At 49.0% G+C, this 14,964-nt stretch overlaps 1 protein-coding gene across 1 annotated transcript in view; it reads left to right on the top strand.

Moving 5' to 3' along the window:
* Positions 1 to 712: 712 nt before the first annotated feature.
* Positions 713 to 14,964, top strand: part of ABCC1 (ATP binding cassette subfamily C member 1) — a 135,472-nt gene continuing 121,220 nt past the window's right edge. Inside the window, exon 1 of the mRNA XM_035717481.2 lies at positions 713 to 854. Within this exon, the coding sequence (XP_035573374.1) occupies positions 807 to 854 (48 nt within the window). The 5' untranslated portion in view covers positions 713 to 806. The remainder of the gene's footprint in view (positions 855 to 14,964) is intronic.

The following is a 14,964-nucleotide window of genomic DNA, read 5'->3' as shown; positions in this document are numbered from 1 at the left end:
AAAAATGCCAAGGCGCTTTGTTCACGGGTGTGTGTGTGTGTGTGTGTTGTGACAATGGTTTAGGAGAGAGAATTGGCCTCTTCCGCTCCCGAGCGCTCTGGAGCGCGATGGGTCGTGGGTTCAAATCCCATAGCAGCCTGCTGTGGCTGCTGTGTGACCTTGGGCAAGGCACGGTCGCCTCTCTGAGCCTCAGGCGCTTTGCACACATGTGGAGGCGACAACTGTTTGGGATGGGGTTTGGAGTCCCCCAGCCCCGAGCGCCCTGGCGTTTCGATGGGTCGTGGGTTCGAATCGCACTCGTACTACGGGCCTGCTGCGTGACCTTGGGCAAGGCTCGGCGCGGCTCCCGCTCGGAGCCCAGGGTCCCCACCTGCGAGGGGCAGACTTGGCGGGGCGCATCCAGCCCCTCCGGTGTGTGCCGGCTCTGGGGGTCAGCGGGCTGGGGAAGCCCCGCAAGCGGCTGGAGGGATCCGGGGGGGGGGGGCCCGGCTCGGGGTGGGGGGCACCCTCGGGGCGGCCCGGGGCTCAGCACCTGCGCCTCCCGGAGCCACCGCTCCCGGTGCCGTGCCCCCCCCGCCCCCGGGCTCCTGGGCGCCGCGCAGCCCCCCCGCGCCCAGCAGGGCCGCCGCAGGAGGTGAGCGGGGCGCCGGGGCGGGGCGGGCCGGGCCGGGGCGGGGCGCCGCATCCCCGTGACGCGCGGGCCAACCAGGGCCTGGGCGCCGCCGCCTCCCGCTCGCGCTCCGGCTCGCGCTCCCGCCCTGCAGCCGCCGCCGCCGCCGCCGCCAGCACCCGGGCCCGCCCGCCGCATGGCGCTCCGCGGCTTCTGCAGCGCCGACGGCTCCGACCCCTTCTGGGTACGTGCTGGGCGGCCGCGCGGGGGCTCCGGGGGCGGGGTGTGCGCCTGTGCGGGGAGCTCCGGAGCAGGGCGGGGGCTGTGCCTGTGCCGGGCTCCGCGGCTGGGGAGACGGGGCCGGGGGGCTGCCTGCGTTGCAGTGGCCTCCGTGCAATTAAAAATAACCTTCCGCGGAGGGGGACTCCGGGGAGGGGGGCGGCCCAGGTTGGGGTGTCCCCCGCATGAAGCTCTCCCATCCCCTTTGTGGGCGCCCCCTTGGCGAAGGTCTGCGCTGGGAAGAGGCTGGCGGGCTGTGGAAGGGATGTTTACCCCCCCCCCCCCCCCCGGGGCGTGCTGCATCAACATTACTAGGTTGTGGTTACACTTTTTTTTTTTTTTTTTTTTGCCATCTTTTACTTTCTGTCTGCCGCTTTAATTACTGTAGGGGCATCTGGGGGAAACAGGGGGAAGAATTAGGGGAAGTTGGGGGGAACAGCCAGGGAGGAAAGTAGGGTTGCTCATCCCTGATGTGTCTCACCTGACACCCCCCCACCCCCCTCCCAGGATGCCCCAGACCCTGGTACCTGTGCCATCCCCCCTCCCAGGATGCCTCAGACCCTGGTACCTGTGCCACCCCCCATCCCAGGATGCCCCAGACCCTGGTACCTGTGCCACCCACCCCCTCCCAGGATGCCCCAGACCCTGGTACCTGTGCCACCCCCCCTCCCAGGATGCCCCAGACCCTGGTACCTGTGCCACCCCCCCTCCCAGGATGCCCCAGACCCTGGTACCTGTGCCACCCCCCCTCCCAGGATGCCCCAGACCCTGGTACCTGTCCCACCCCCCCCTCCCAGGATGCCCCAGACCCTGGTACCTGTCCCACCCCCCCCTCCCAGGATGCCCCAGACCCTGGTACCTGTGCCACCCCCCCCTCCCAGGATGCCCTAGACCCTGGTACCTGTGCCATCCTACCTCTGTAACATGAGGCTCCTCTCAGTGGGGATGCACGTGGCTTTCGCCCTGGCAAGTTTTCCTCTGCGTGTTCAGTGCTGCGCCTGGCCCCAGCTCCGAAGTCCACTTTCTGTGGTTTAATCCCCACTGTCTTGGGCTCTAGTTTACCCTGTAATGCGATTTACCCCTTTGTTCCAGGAGGGCACGTCTGTGTCACATTGTCTTAATTACTGGTAGGAACAATAGGCAAATCTGGACATGATAGTTTCCCCCTTTTGTTTAGGACTCAGGAGAGAAAAACAGCTTTGCCTGTTAGGAGCTGGTGATTAGCATCCAAAAATACCTCCTTGTCCTGTTTTGTGGCCCTTTCCTTGCAGGCTCCCTCTGGAGTGCGAAAAAGTCATCCTTTGAGGGTCCCAGGGAAGGCTTTATTTTTTTTGGGGGGGGGGGCGTTGGGTATCAACCAAATAGACCTAATTTTCAGGCCAATGAGATCACAGATTTACACATGGCTGGAAAAGATGCTTTTGCATTCAGGGTCTGGGGAGATTGGAGAACTGAGCATTTGCAAAGTAGGACTCTGGAAAAAGCTTGTGGAGTCCCTGCTCCCTATGCTGGGTATAACAGCACCAAGATTATTTCAGCAGAGTTCAGAGGAGGATCTTGGTCTAGTGTTGCTATGACTTTTGGAGTGTTTCCTTGTTTATTTTCTTCTCCTGGATGACACAGGGGAAAAAAAATAGGCAACCATAAATTAGATTTTGCATAGGGAGGTGCTTTATTGATGACAACTGGCAGTTGATGGTTAATGAGGTTTTCCAAAGCGCAGTGTGTTTGGGGGTGCTCACAATTTATTTAGCTTGAGAAGCTCGTTCCGGGAAGCCAATTGTGTTTTTTCTCCTTGGACTTTTTGCTACAGAAATTATCCAGTGGTGGTTTTCTTGAGGAAGGCAATGGCTGGCCTTCCCTCTCCACCCAGTCTTTGAGCTTCCAGACTTTGCTATGTTTCTTCTCCTTCTGGATTCCTGGATGCCCCAGTTTTGGGTAGGAGCGGGGAGGTGTGGAGCCTAGAACCGGAGTTTGAGAGCTGGCCCACTGCTGCATGAGAACTTCCAGGTAGCAGGAGAAACCAAATGCAACAGAAAGAAGGTGGCTTCTGTGTTTGCTGGGGTGGCACACTCAAGGCTGGGGGAGGCCAGCCTCCCAGCCAGTTAAGCTGTGTGACCTTGGGCCAAGCCTCTTTACCTTTCTCTGCTCAGATTCCTCATCTGTAAAATGGGAGCAGGATCCCCTCCTCAAAAAAAGCCTCAACTTTTGGGGCTTTTTATGGTTATGATTGTTTGAAGAGTGAGATCGGCCTGTGCCCTGAACAGAGTTAAACAATATTTTTTACCATTCTTTCTAAAGATGAAGTTGTATGTTTCCACTTGCTCCTCCTTCCTTTGGACTTTTTCATCAACTGCTAGGGAAGGGATTGGGCTCCCCCACCCCACCACTTATGCCTGGCTTCTCCCTGACCAAGGTCGTGTGTTTAGAAATTAAAGGGACTGGCCCACGTGAGACTCTTATCAGAGCTTTGTTCCTGGGCCAGTGCCTGCCTCTGAGCTTCAGGAAACGTCCGGAAAAACCAGAACGTGGAAATGGCCCACGGTGAGGGTTCCACTGACTTAACCACCCTCACCCGGGCAAATGTTCTGGGATGAGATCAGAGGAGCTTCATTACCCAAATCGGTGTTGAGTTCACCAACATTTGGGTTTTTTTTTTTTTTTTCTGTTTGTGCTGGCAAGAAGGGCTGTTTCTGGCTGGTGTTTGTATGATGGTTGGGTGAATGGGCCTGGGCCTCTCCCTGTGGGTTAACTTTTATTTTTTATTTATTTTGTAAGTATTTATTTATTTATTTATGAGAGACACACAGAGAGAGAGGCAGAAACACCGGCAGAGGGAGAAGCAGGCTCCCTGCGGGGAGCCTGATGCAGGACTTGATCCTGGGACCCTGGGATCACACCCTGAGCCAAAGGCAGGCACTCAACCACTGAGCCACCCAGGTGCCCCATTGTGGCTTAACTTTTAAAAATTATTTATTACATAGAAAAATTGGAAAAATGTCAAAGTGGGAGAAAAATCAGTAAGCAGCACACAGTGCCTGAGAGCGAGTGCCTGCGTCTCCTGGCTTCAAATCCTGGTTCTGCTGCTCAGTCAAGTTACTTCCAGCGTGCCTTAGTTTACCTATTTGGAAAATGGAGGCGAGAACACCATACTGAGCAAAGAGCAGTCACATGGGAACAAATGAGCGAATCCTTGGCAGGTGCATAGAACATTGCTGCCTGGTATACAGTTGATGCTCAGTAATTGTGAACGGTCCACACCGGTTGGAGTTGTCAAGTTAGGTTTTTGTTTTTTTTTGTTTAAGATTTATTTATTTCTTCATGAGAGGCAGAGGGAGAAGCAGGCTCGCTGCAGGGAGCCTGATGCGGGACTTGATCCTGGATCCTGGGATCAGGCCCTGAGCCAAAGGCAGATGCTCAACCACTGAGCCACCCAGGCGTCCCTCGAGTTAGTTTTTGCTGCTGCACCTGCTGTGGCTGGGGATGAACCCCAGTAGCAGATCTGTGTTGCGGTTTGTGGAAGCCTGCTAGTATTTGGCTCCTGAGCTGCCGTTTGCCTCAGACAACTCAGTGAATCTCTGAGTATTTGAATCAGTAAGGGGTGGGAGAACAGAAATATTTTAGAAGCTATTAAAAATTCCTCCTGGGGTAAGATCTGGCCTGAGTCAGTGTAATTTTTTTTAAAGCTTTTATTTATTTATTTATTCATGAGAAACACACAGAGAGAGGCAGAGACATAGGCAGGGGAAGAAACAGGCTCCCTGTGGGGAGCCCCATGTGGGACTTGATCCTGGGACCTTGAGATCATGCCCTGAGCCGAAGGCTGGCGCTCAACCACTGGACCACCCAGGTGCCCCGGGACTCCGTGTAATTTGTCCCTTAATAGCTCTTCTGGGCTTCATGACAACCTTTGAAGAGCCATATTCCACCCCTAACTGCCCCCCCCCACCAACCCCTGCGCGTTTCCTGTTGGTTTTCAGACTCATCCTTTTTCCTTCTTCCACCTTCCCTTCTTCCCCCTTTTGTTCACCCCTCCTTCCAGTCTCCCCCTCTGGATTGTTAGAGGTGAAAGGGACCCTAGAATGAATGGGGTCCTCCCCTCTCCACACGGCATGAGCGGAGGCCTGGAGTGGTGGCGTGGTGGGCCCAAGGGTAGAAGGTGAATGACTGTGAGGAGAAAAGGGGAAACTGAGGGGACAGGGCCGGGTGAGAGCTAGTTTGGGGTTCTCTGGGTCGCTTCAGGGCCTTGTCCTGCTCTCCTTCCCCCAGCTGGACTGGTTCCACTGGTGATGCTCTTGGAGACGACTTGCCTTTTGAGTGTGGTCGTGGACTCAACTTTTAGGAACCGCTGTCTCCAGTGGGAGACGGGGCGTCTCCAACCTAGCCTGTCCCAAACGGAACTTCGGACCCTCTGCATGTCCCGTAACACCAGCCCCATCCTCCGAGGGCCCCCAACCTGCAGCATCCTTGACCCACCCCCTCCCCTTTCCCCCTCCTATTCCACATCTCTGAAGTCAGCACATCCTGTTGCCTTTTTCTTCAGAATGTTTCCAAATCTGCCAGCTTCCCACAACATCCCCCCTCCTCCATTCTGGCCGGAGCCACTGTTGATGGGCTCACTCCAGGATTTGAACAGTCCCTCCCTCCTGCTCTTCTGCTTCCATCCTTGACCCCTAGTCTTAACCCAGCAACCAGAGGGGTCCTGTTCAAGACACAGGTCAGGTCCTGTGTGCTTGAAACCCTGCAGTGACTCCACACTTTGCTCAGAAGCCAAAAGGCTTTGGCCTACAGGAGTCAGCAGAATCGCCCCAACACCTCTCTGACCTCATCACCTACTTTCTCACTTTCTTCCTGCCACACTGGTTACTAGGCTGCCTCAGGGCCTTTGCACTTGTTTCCCTTGCTTGGAATACTCCTTTACCTTTGAATGTTTGTTCAGATGGCACCTTAGGCAGTTTTTCTCTGACTCTGCCACTTTCATGTACCTCTCTCCTTCCCTGCACTCAGGCTTCCCCCCACCCCACCTGCCCCTGGCCCCGAACCAATCTAATACACCAGATATTTTATTTATTTTGCTTATTCTCTGTAAACTCCCACCAACAGGTCCACTCCACAGGAGTAGAGTTTTTTTGTTTGTTTCTTTTTTTTCAGCCTGTGTTTATTTATGGCCATAATCCTAGCACTTAGAATGGTGCCCGAGATGTAGTAGGTGCTCAGTAAATATTTGTGAAGGAAAGAATGACACAAGGCACTGGAATGGCTTTTGAGCTGCGTTGCAGCCTCTCTCCAGAGGTCTCTGACGGAAGAGTCACTCACCTGTGTGGAACGGATACCCAGGGAGATTGAGCCCTCTGGCTTGCACACTTGACGGTGTAGATTTTACTTTGCGAGGGTCAGCACCGAGTCTTCCTCCTCTCTTTTTCCCAGGACTCAGTGCCTCACACATACTAGGGTCAATCAGCATTTGAATTCGAGTCTCTAAGGTATAGATCTAGTCCACCAGTGTGCTGGCTTGGCCTTATTTATAATTATGAATTCCTGTCATTGCTGCTATTTACTCACAGAAAGAGTGTGCAGAAAAACACTTATTTCTGACTTCTGAAAAATCAGAAGATGTGATAGCAGTGGGGCCCGTGTTGGTACCTGGTAGTGGTCAACTGGGGCTGCCCTCCCCAGAACAGGCCTTCTGGCTCCCGTTTGCTGTAATTGCCAGACCTCCTTGTTGTGGCTTCAATCCTGGAGCCCAGTGTTGCTCGCTTTTTTCCCTTAGTGCTTTCTCACCAGGTCACTTCCTTCCATGAGGGAGCCACCTGGCACCCGTGGCCAGTTGAGTGGACATCCTCTTTCTGGAAGCCTAAAGCTTTTGGCGAAGTGCCTGGGGCCCATGCGACTTGTTCGTTTGGTGGTGCAAAGACCAAGGGCTCCACCAAGTTCATGTTGGCCGGTTTCTGGCTGGGGGGGTGTGCAGGGGGAGAAACAAATTGCCAATGTCCCAGGAATTTTTTTTTTTTTTTGCCCCAGGAATTTGAAGCAAGTGTCTTGTGTGTCTTTTGGCTCTAGATTTTCATGGGGCATGAGGGTGATGAGGTCTAGCTTTTATTATCATAGCCTAATGATTAGTAAACCTTGAACCCATCAAAACTTGCCTGAACATTTTGCAAAAAGGAAGTGCTAATAAAAGGGATTGGGGATAATGCCAGGGGGTTGAACATCCTGAGGCGAGGGCTTCCCCAAGCCTGGCATGGGAACTGGGATAGCGTCTCGTGATGGAGGCATGGAACCTGTACTTGCCTCTTGGAGGCTGAGGGTGGGTGGGGGCGCTTTGGGGAAGCCAGTTTCGGGACAGGGGCAGTAGGCGTGAAGCACAGATTGTCAGCCTTGGCACTTTGGCATTCGGGGCCAGGTGGTCCTCTGCTGTAAGGGCTGCCCTGTGGGACATTCAGCAGGATCCTTGGCCCTCTCCCCACCGGGTGCCAGGAACCCCACCTTGTGTGGCACCAACACAGATGCCTCCAGACATTGCCACATGTTCCTTGGGTGGTAAAGTCCCATGGCCATTGGAGGCATCGGGAGAATAAATCTGGGGCAAGATTTGCCTTCATGCCTGCGAGATGTTAGGCTGTTGCCCTTCGTGTGTAATTGGCTTACAGGGGTTGCCTTGGAGAAGCTTAATGAGACCATAAGGAGGTTAGACTCTTAATTCCCTAGAGCAGGAACTTGCAGGCATAGCCTTGCTGCTCGCCTCTTTGCACCCAGGCCTGTGTTCCTCTGTGCTCCTTCATTCTGGCTGGAGTGTGTGTGATGATAGAGATTGGCTCGGACCCTTCACTCCCTCGTTTTATTTTATTTATTTGAAATACTTTATTTATTAGAGAAAGAGCAGGAGCAGGGGAAGGAGCAGAGGGAGAGGGAGAAGTAGACTCCCCGCTGAGCAGGGAGTCCCACGCAGGACTCGATCCCAGGACCCTGAGATCACACCCTGAGCTGAAGGCAGACGCTTAACCGACTGAGCACCCCCGCCCCCCCCCCCCCCGGTGCCCCTTGACTCTCTCATTTTAAACTGCCCCAGGAGAGGTGGACAGTCACGAAGTTGAGGTTCTACTTAAGTGTTCCCTTAGCTTAATTGTGGGATTCACGTCCTGGGGGAGGTTGCCAAGTCCTGGAAAATGGGTCTAGATGACTGGGGAGGTAGTAATTGACTTTTTATGAGGCTTCTCCCTTTCCTCTCTGAGAATCTCAGTTTACCTTTTATAGGCCCCTTGGGTGGTTACTTGATTGGGAGGTGCCCTTCTCGTCGGAGAGTATTTCTTTAATTTTCCCCAGCACAACTTCAAAACACTGGATTTGATTGCTTGTTCTTCCCACAACTGTTTCTTACTCATTTTGTCAGTCTTTTGTTAATTGAGCATCTACTGTGTTCTAGATACTGGGCATACAGCCACAAACAAGATAGATGAGGTCCTTGTGCTCATGGAGCTTACATTAGGAATGACCAGAACGATTTTGGGTAGTGGTAAGTGCCGCAGAGACACAAACTGGGAGGAACATTGGGGGTGGGGTACAAGCTATGATAGAAGGGTATCCAGGAACAGCCTTTCAGAGGAGATAATATTTCACCTGTGATCTGAATGGCGAAGCTGGTCGTGAAAGGACTGGGGAAAGAAGTATTAGGTAGAGAGAACCATGGGTGCAAAGGCCCTGGGGTGCGTGGAGTTGTCAAAGTATCAGAGAGTTTAACTCAGAGGAACTACAGAGCCCATCTCCTAAAAATCTTGCCTACAGCATCCTGCAAAAACGCAGAAAGCATTAATAAAATGGCTTGTAGTAATAATAGGGGCCTGAAAATTCCAAAGAGGAAGCTTGGCGAGGAAATAGAGCCATACTTGCAGAGGCGTGGGCTTCTGATCCATTTAATGTTGGAATGAGTCTCAGGTTTTTACAATTAAATTCAATGCTTTTAATTTTTTTTTATTTATTATTTTTATTTTTTTATGAGTCTCATCTGTTTCTGAACCGTAGCTGAAAACCCTTTAGGGTCAGACCAAGCTGGGATTCCCCGCTGCCCTCGATTCTCTTCCAGAGGCATTTCGTGACTGGTTTAGATGACTTCCTTTAAATTGCTAGGAAACTCTTCTTTTAAAGCTGGATGTTGAGGGGCGCCTGGCTGGCTCAGTCAGAAGAGCATGTGACTCTTGATCTCAGAGTTGAGTTCAAGCCCCCGTTGAAAGTACAGGTTGCTTTAAAAATAAAATCTTTAAAAAACACTAGATTTTGAATTGATCTGGCTGATTGCATGAAGATCTTGTGTGGTAACTGTTTTGATTGTGCTATTTTAAAAACGGTGAATAGGAGAATACAGGGGAAAGTAAACATTTTAATATGGCTCCTCCTCTTTTCCCAGGGGCAGCCACTGATGATAGTTTCTTGAGTATCCTTCTAGAAAAATGCCAGGCACCTGCAAATATGTATGGAGGGGCACGAGAATACCTATATCTTTTTTTCTTCCCTAGAGAGCTTCATATTCTAAACGTTTTGTATTTTGCTCCTTACACTTAAAAAAACTGATGTGGATTTTTTTCCCCCACGTTAAGTCCATGCAAATCGAAAGAAAAAGGAAATAACGCTTCTGTCCAAGCCATGCATTCTTCTCTTCTATGACCGTGTCATATGTTTACCTCAGTCCCACCTTGGTCGCTGTTGGGGTTGGTTCCAGAATTTTGAGATGAGACACATTGCGGCCTGGAGCATTCCCGGGTATTCATTTTTGCATATGTGTGCAAGTCCATGCAAATGACTCAGCAGAATAAGTTCCTCCTTGAGGAATGGTTGGGTGGAAGGATCTGTGCTTTGAAAATTTGATAGTTCTGATTGCGCGGTGGCTGCTCTCCACTCTTGGACCCACCAGCATTTATTAAACACCTGTTGTGTTCCTGGCATTCGAGGCCAGGAATCCGGCTGGAAGTTGACCAGGTTCACGTTGCTTCTCTGTGTAGGAGAGAATTTTTGTGGGAGTTCAGTCTGGAAAGTGCTTGGCTTTTGCTCCCAATTTAAGAAGATACGGTTACGTTTTAAGCAGTCTTTGCCTTCTCTGTCATTTCCAAAGAGCTTTGACATCAACAGTTTAACAACGTGTGAAGTTTTACTCAGTCTCATCATGCTAATGCAGTCCAATTTAATTTTTTACACATAAACCTTCCAGTTTCGTCTGTTGTCTGATTTACAAAAGTGACATTCCATTTTACAAAACAGACATCCCATGGACAATTTATTTATTTATTTAAATTTAAAACATATTTTGTATATATTTTTTAATATTCTATTTATATATTCTATATTTTGTATATATTATGTATATATTTTTAATATTCTATTTATATAGTCTATATTTTGTATATATTTCTATATGTTTTAATATTCTATATACTATATTTTGTATATATTTTCTATATATTTTAAAATATTCTAGTTATATATTCTATATTTTGTATATATTTTTAATATTTTATTTATATATTCTATATTTTGTATATATTTTCTATATTATGTATTTTCTATTTCTATAAAATATTATATAATATTTTACATATTATATAAGCCCTTGTCCAACATGGGGCTTGAACTCACGACCCTGAGATCCAGAGTCATAGGCACTACTCATTCAGCCAGCCAGGTGCCCCCATCTCCAAGTTATTTAAAAAATGTGTGAACCTGCTGCTCCCTTGGGCTAGGAGAAACTGAGGTCTTCTTCCGGGCTTTTCTGTGACCATAGAAATGTTTACAAACATAAACACGTTTAAATAAAATGAATTATGTTAAAATCATCGTTCTGCTATTTTTTACTTTAACGTATGATATGTGTCAATACATAGTGTGTATGTGCATATTCTTTATGTGACATGTAATGATATTTAATACAGCATAACTTATAATATCCATAATTCTGTGATATTTCAAGTTACAGATTTGTTATAATTAACTCAGTGGTTTTTCCCTATTATTAACTACCACTTGTGTCATTTCCCATTTTCCATTCCTGTGAACAGTGCTCCAGTAAGCGTCCTTGTCCGTAATGTCAAAATTCTGTAAGTTTTTTTTATTTTTTAAGATTTTATTTATTTATTCATGAGAGACACACAGAGAGAGAGGCAGAGACACAGGCAGAGGGAGAAGCAGGCTCAAGTAGGGAGCCTGATGTGGAACTTGATCCTGGGACTCCAGGATTGCACCCTGGGGCTGAAAGCAAGCGCTAAACTGCTGAGCCACCCAGGGATCCCTGTAAGTTTTTTTTAATAGGTTTTAGCTGGTTATTCTCCAGAAAGGAGAATTTTTTAAAAAGATTTTATTTACTTATTCATGAGAGACACAGAGAGAGAGAGGCAGAGACACCGGCAGAGGGAGAAGCAGGCTCCATGCAGGGAGCCTGATGTAGGACTCGATCCCGGGACCCCAGGATCACACCCTGGGCCGAAGGTAGATGCTCACCTGCTCACCCAGTGTCCCCAGAAAGGAGAATGTAATGCATTCTATTACCACTGACTGACCACGAATGAGAATTCATGTTTCTCTGCCTCATTCCAGGTGCTGGGCATAATTGACTTTGTTAATTCGATGGATTAAAAAATATATATATATATCTTATTTTTGCTTGCATTTCTCTTTTGGTTAGAAGCTGAGTGTCCCCCAGCATATTTCCCGGTTGCTACGTGTGTCTTTTCCTATGTCTTCTCTGCCCATCTTTCCACTGGTTTGTCTTTTTCCTGTTAATTTGCAGACACTTTTGATTTGGGAATCTTGCCTCTTTGTCATGTGGCTCACAGATATTTTTCCACAGGCTGTTGTTTATTTATTGGCATGTTAACATCTGATTCTTGTGCAGATTTGTGTGTAGTTTGCAAGGGCACCCTGGACCATGCCTATCAGTTTCAGTCTTAGGGTTTTTCATTTACTGTTGGAAGGATTTTCCCACGTTCCTGTATAACTTCTTAAATTATACAGTGTCAAAGCAATAGTTCCTTGTATTGGTGGACTATAATTTACATAATTATTACCTGTGGTTGACATTTAGATTGCTGTCTCTTCTTTTTTTTTCCCCCCTTAAAAGAAAACATAATGAGTATCACATGGATTATGCCTGTTGATTTAGTCCTTGGAGCATATTCTCAGGAGTAGAGCAAGTGTCTCAGAACATTTGAAAAGATTTCACTTTAGCTAGAGCTTTGTTTTGTTTTGTTTTGTTTTGAAGGGGTTGGCTCAATGCACCATTCTAGCAAAGTCTAAGGATACCCATCAATAGGGTTGTTTTTATTACGGAGGGCAGACGATCGGTGCATGTTAGTGACAGTGTTTTTTCTGGTCCCTCCAGTCAGCCTAGAAGCTGGAGACCAGTGGCCCAGAGGCAAGTTGTTGCTGCTGGATGCTGGGAAGATGACCTGGCGGTTCTAATTTGGTTACATTATCTAGGAGCCCTGTGATAAGGCATCTTCCTCAAGATCATTGTCACTAACCCAAGATCAAGGAGAAAAGACACATGGTAGATTAGACTCTGTCTGAGGACTGCTGTGATAGTGTCATGGGGCTCTCTCATCTTTCTGATGAGAGAAGTCTGGGGTCTGGGTGGGCCACACCACGTTCAGTGTTGAAGTCTGGTGGCCCACCTCCAGTTCACTTGGGTACTTGAAGGGCTGGAGAACGGGCTCAGCTCTGAGTCAGACCCTCTTTATTTTCAAAGGGGCTACAGGGGAGGGACCAGCATTGGCCATTCAAGTCATGGGGCTTCCTGGACAAGAAAGTACAGCTTCAAAGAAAGCCAGGGAGTTCTCTGTCTGGGATCAAAGAGGCCAGATTCAGGAGCTTGTGTTTCAAAATCCGTCCTGCTACTTCCCAGCATATGACCCTGGGCTGGTTACTTCTGGGAGCCTCAGTTTACTCACCTGTAAAGGTGGCATTATGATGACATTGCATATTTTACATACTTGTAAGGAAGAGGTAAGGCGCAGGGGATGCAGAGCTCCAGTGGGCACTGGCCATGGTTAGGAGGCTGGACAGCCGAGGGCAGTGGAGAGGGCATTTCGGGTGTCGTGATTCTCTTCTGGTTTATCATTTCCTTGCAACCCCTGGGCCCATGCAGGCCTTGGCAGAGTTGGGAAAGAGCCCAGCCTGACCACATGGATTCAGACACCTGTCCCCAGACTCTGAGACAATTCGGGTTAATTGGCCCGGTTGTTACTGGCTGTCTGTGGTGGTGGTACTGGGTGTCTGTGGTTTTGTTACCAGGTGTCTGTGGTGTTTACCGGGTCTGAGTGAGGCATGCTGGGGTATTGAGTATCAGCTTTGAAATTGGGCTGGTGTATGGGGAAAATTGATTTTCCCCATGCTTTTCTTCATAGTTGCATACTTGCTTAAGTATTTAAATCGATGGCATACAAGTCAAGTTGTGACAGTCCTTTTTTTTTTTTTTTTTTAAGATTCTATTTCAGATAGTACAAGCAAGAGCAGGGGGGAGGGGCAGAGAGAGAAGCAAGCTCTCCCCAGAGCGGGGAGCCCGATGGGGGACTCGATCCCAGGACCCCGAGATCATGACCTGAGCTGAAGGCAAATACTCAACTGACTGAGCGACCCAGGTGCCCCAAGTTGTAACAGTTCTGAGAACTGCTGACATTTGTATACTTGGAAGGTTCCAGGTTTTCTGTTACCATAGACATGGCAGTGATTGAATTATTTAAAGGGACTTTTTTCTTTGACTCTCTTCTTGGTCTGATATTATAAGAGATACAGTATAGAATGAAACCGTACAGGATGGAGTATATAGTACAATCCTCCGTAACTACAGTCTTCTGGAGATAATCTCTTATTGGCAGATTGGCGTCTTAACTTTCAAATCAGTCTGTTTTTGCCACTTACGCTAAATATGTAGTGTCTTGTAAAAACAGGGATGGGATCCTGTAAAAACCAACTCTTCATTTTTTTTTGTTTTCACTTACTAGTGCATCTCAGATATGACCCATTTTTTTCATTGACATATTTACTTGATGAAATGTCAACATGGACCTAATTAAGTAATTTGCTAATAATTGTTCCCTCTCAAGGCGGATGGGTCCCAGCCTTGTTGTCTTAGCCTCTGCACAGGGAGCTTCTGGGAAAAATGTGAAGGGAGTCTTGAGTGGGTGGGTGTTGGAGGGGCATGTCTCGTCCTCTCTTAGGTGCCCCTTGCAGGAGACAGAACCTCTGAGGTTCGGTGCCTGTGGGACTGGGCCCTCATCCGTGGCTTGTCCCCATTCAGTCCACAGCTTTTGGGAGTCTCCTGAATAGCCTTGCTGGGCTAGAGAACCTGTAAGTTATGGGATCGATAGGGCAAGTGAGCATTTGGTTTTCTGCTTTTTTAGTGGGAGAAAGGTGTTGGGAGAGGCTGCCGTGTACTTGGTTACTTAATATTTTCCTTTAAACCAATTCACTTAAAAAAAAAAAAGATTTTATTTATTTATCATGAGATGCGGAGAGAGAGGCAAAGACACAGGCAGCGGGAAAAGCAGGTTTCCTGTGGGGAGCCTGACACGGAACTCGATCCCAGGACCCCGGGATCACGACCTGAGCTGAAGGCAGATGCTCCACCACTGAGCCACCTGGGCGTCCCAGCAATTCACTTTTTTAAAACCTAAATCGATGTATCCTGAACGCAGTTGCTTATCACTTTTAGGAACACATGCAAAGTCACAGGGTGGCTGTATTCAAGTATTTACCAAATAGCTATTAACCAGCTCATTACTAAAATGAAAACATAGGGTATTCCGTAGACTGCCCAGGTCAGCGGTTCTCAACGCCAGGCAATTTTGCCCTCGCGGGACATTTGTCAACATCTGGAAGCGTTTTAGGTTATCGCACCTGGAGGGAGGGTACTCCAAGCCCGGACTGGGTAGACGCTGCTGCTGTTACACCCCACCCCCTCCCCCATGAACAAAGAGTTATCAGGGTGCACGTGTCCCTGATGCTGAGGTTAAGCTCTCACCTGGGGCAGCTCCAGTGGCCTAGTGGTTTAGCGCCGCCTTCAGCCCAGGGCGTGATCCTGGAGACCTGGGATC

Source organism: Canis lupus, chromosome 6 (genome assembly GCF_003254725.2).
Source record: "Canis lupus dingo isolate Sandy chromosome 6, ASM325472v2, whole genome shotgun sequence".
Taxonomy (NCBI): domain Eukaryota; kingdom Metazoa; phylum Chordata; class Mammalia; order Carnivora; family Canidae; genus Canis; species Canis lupus.
The sequence above is the reverse complement of the archived record's forward strand: the minus strand, read 5'-3'. Positions and strand labels throughout refer to the sequence as shown.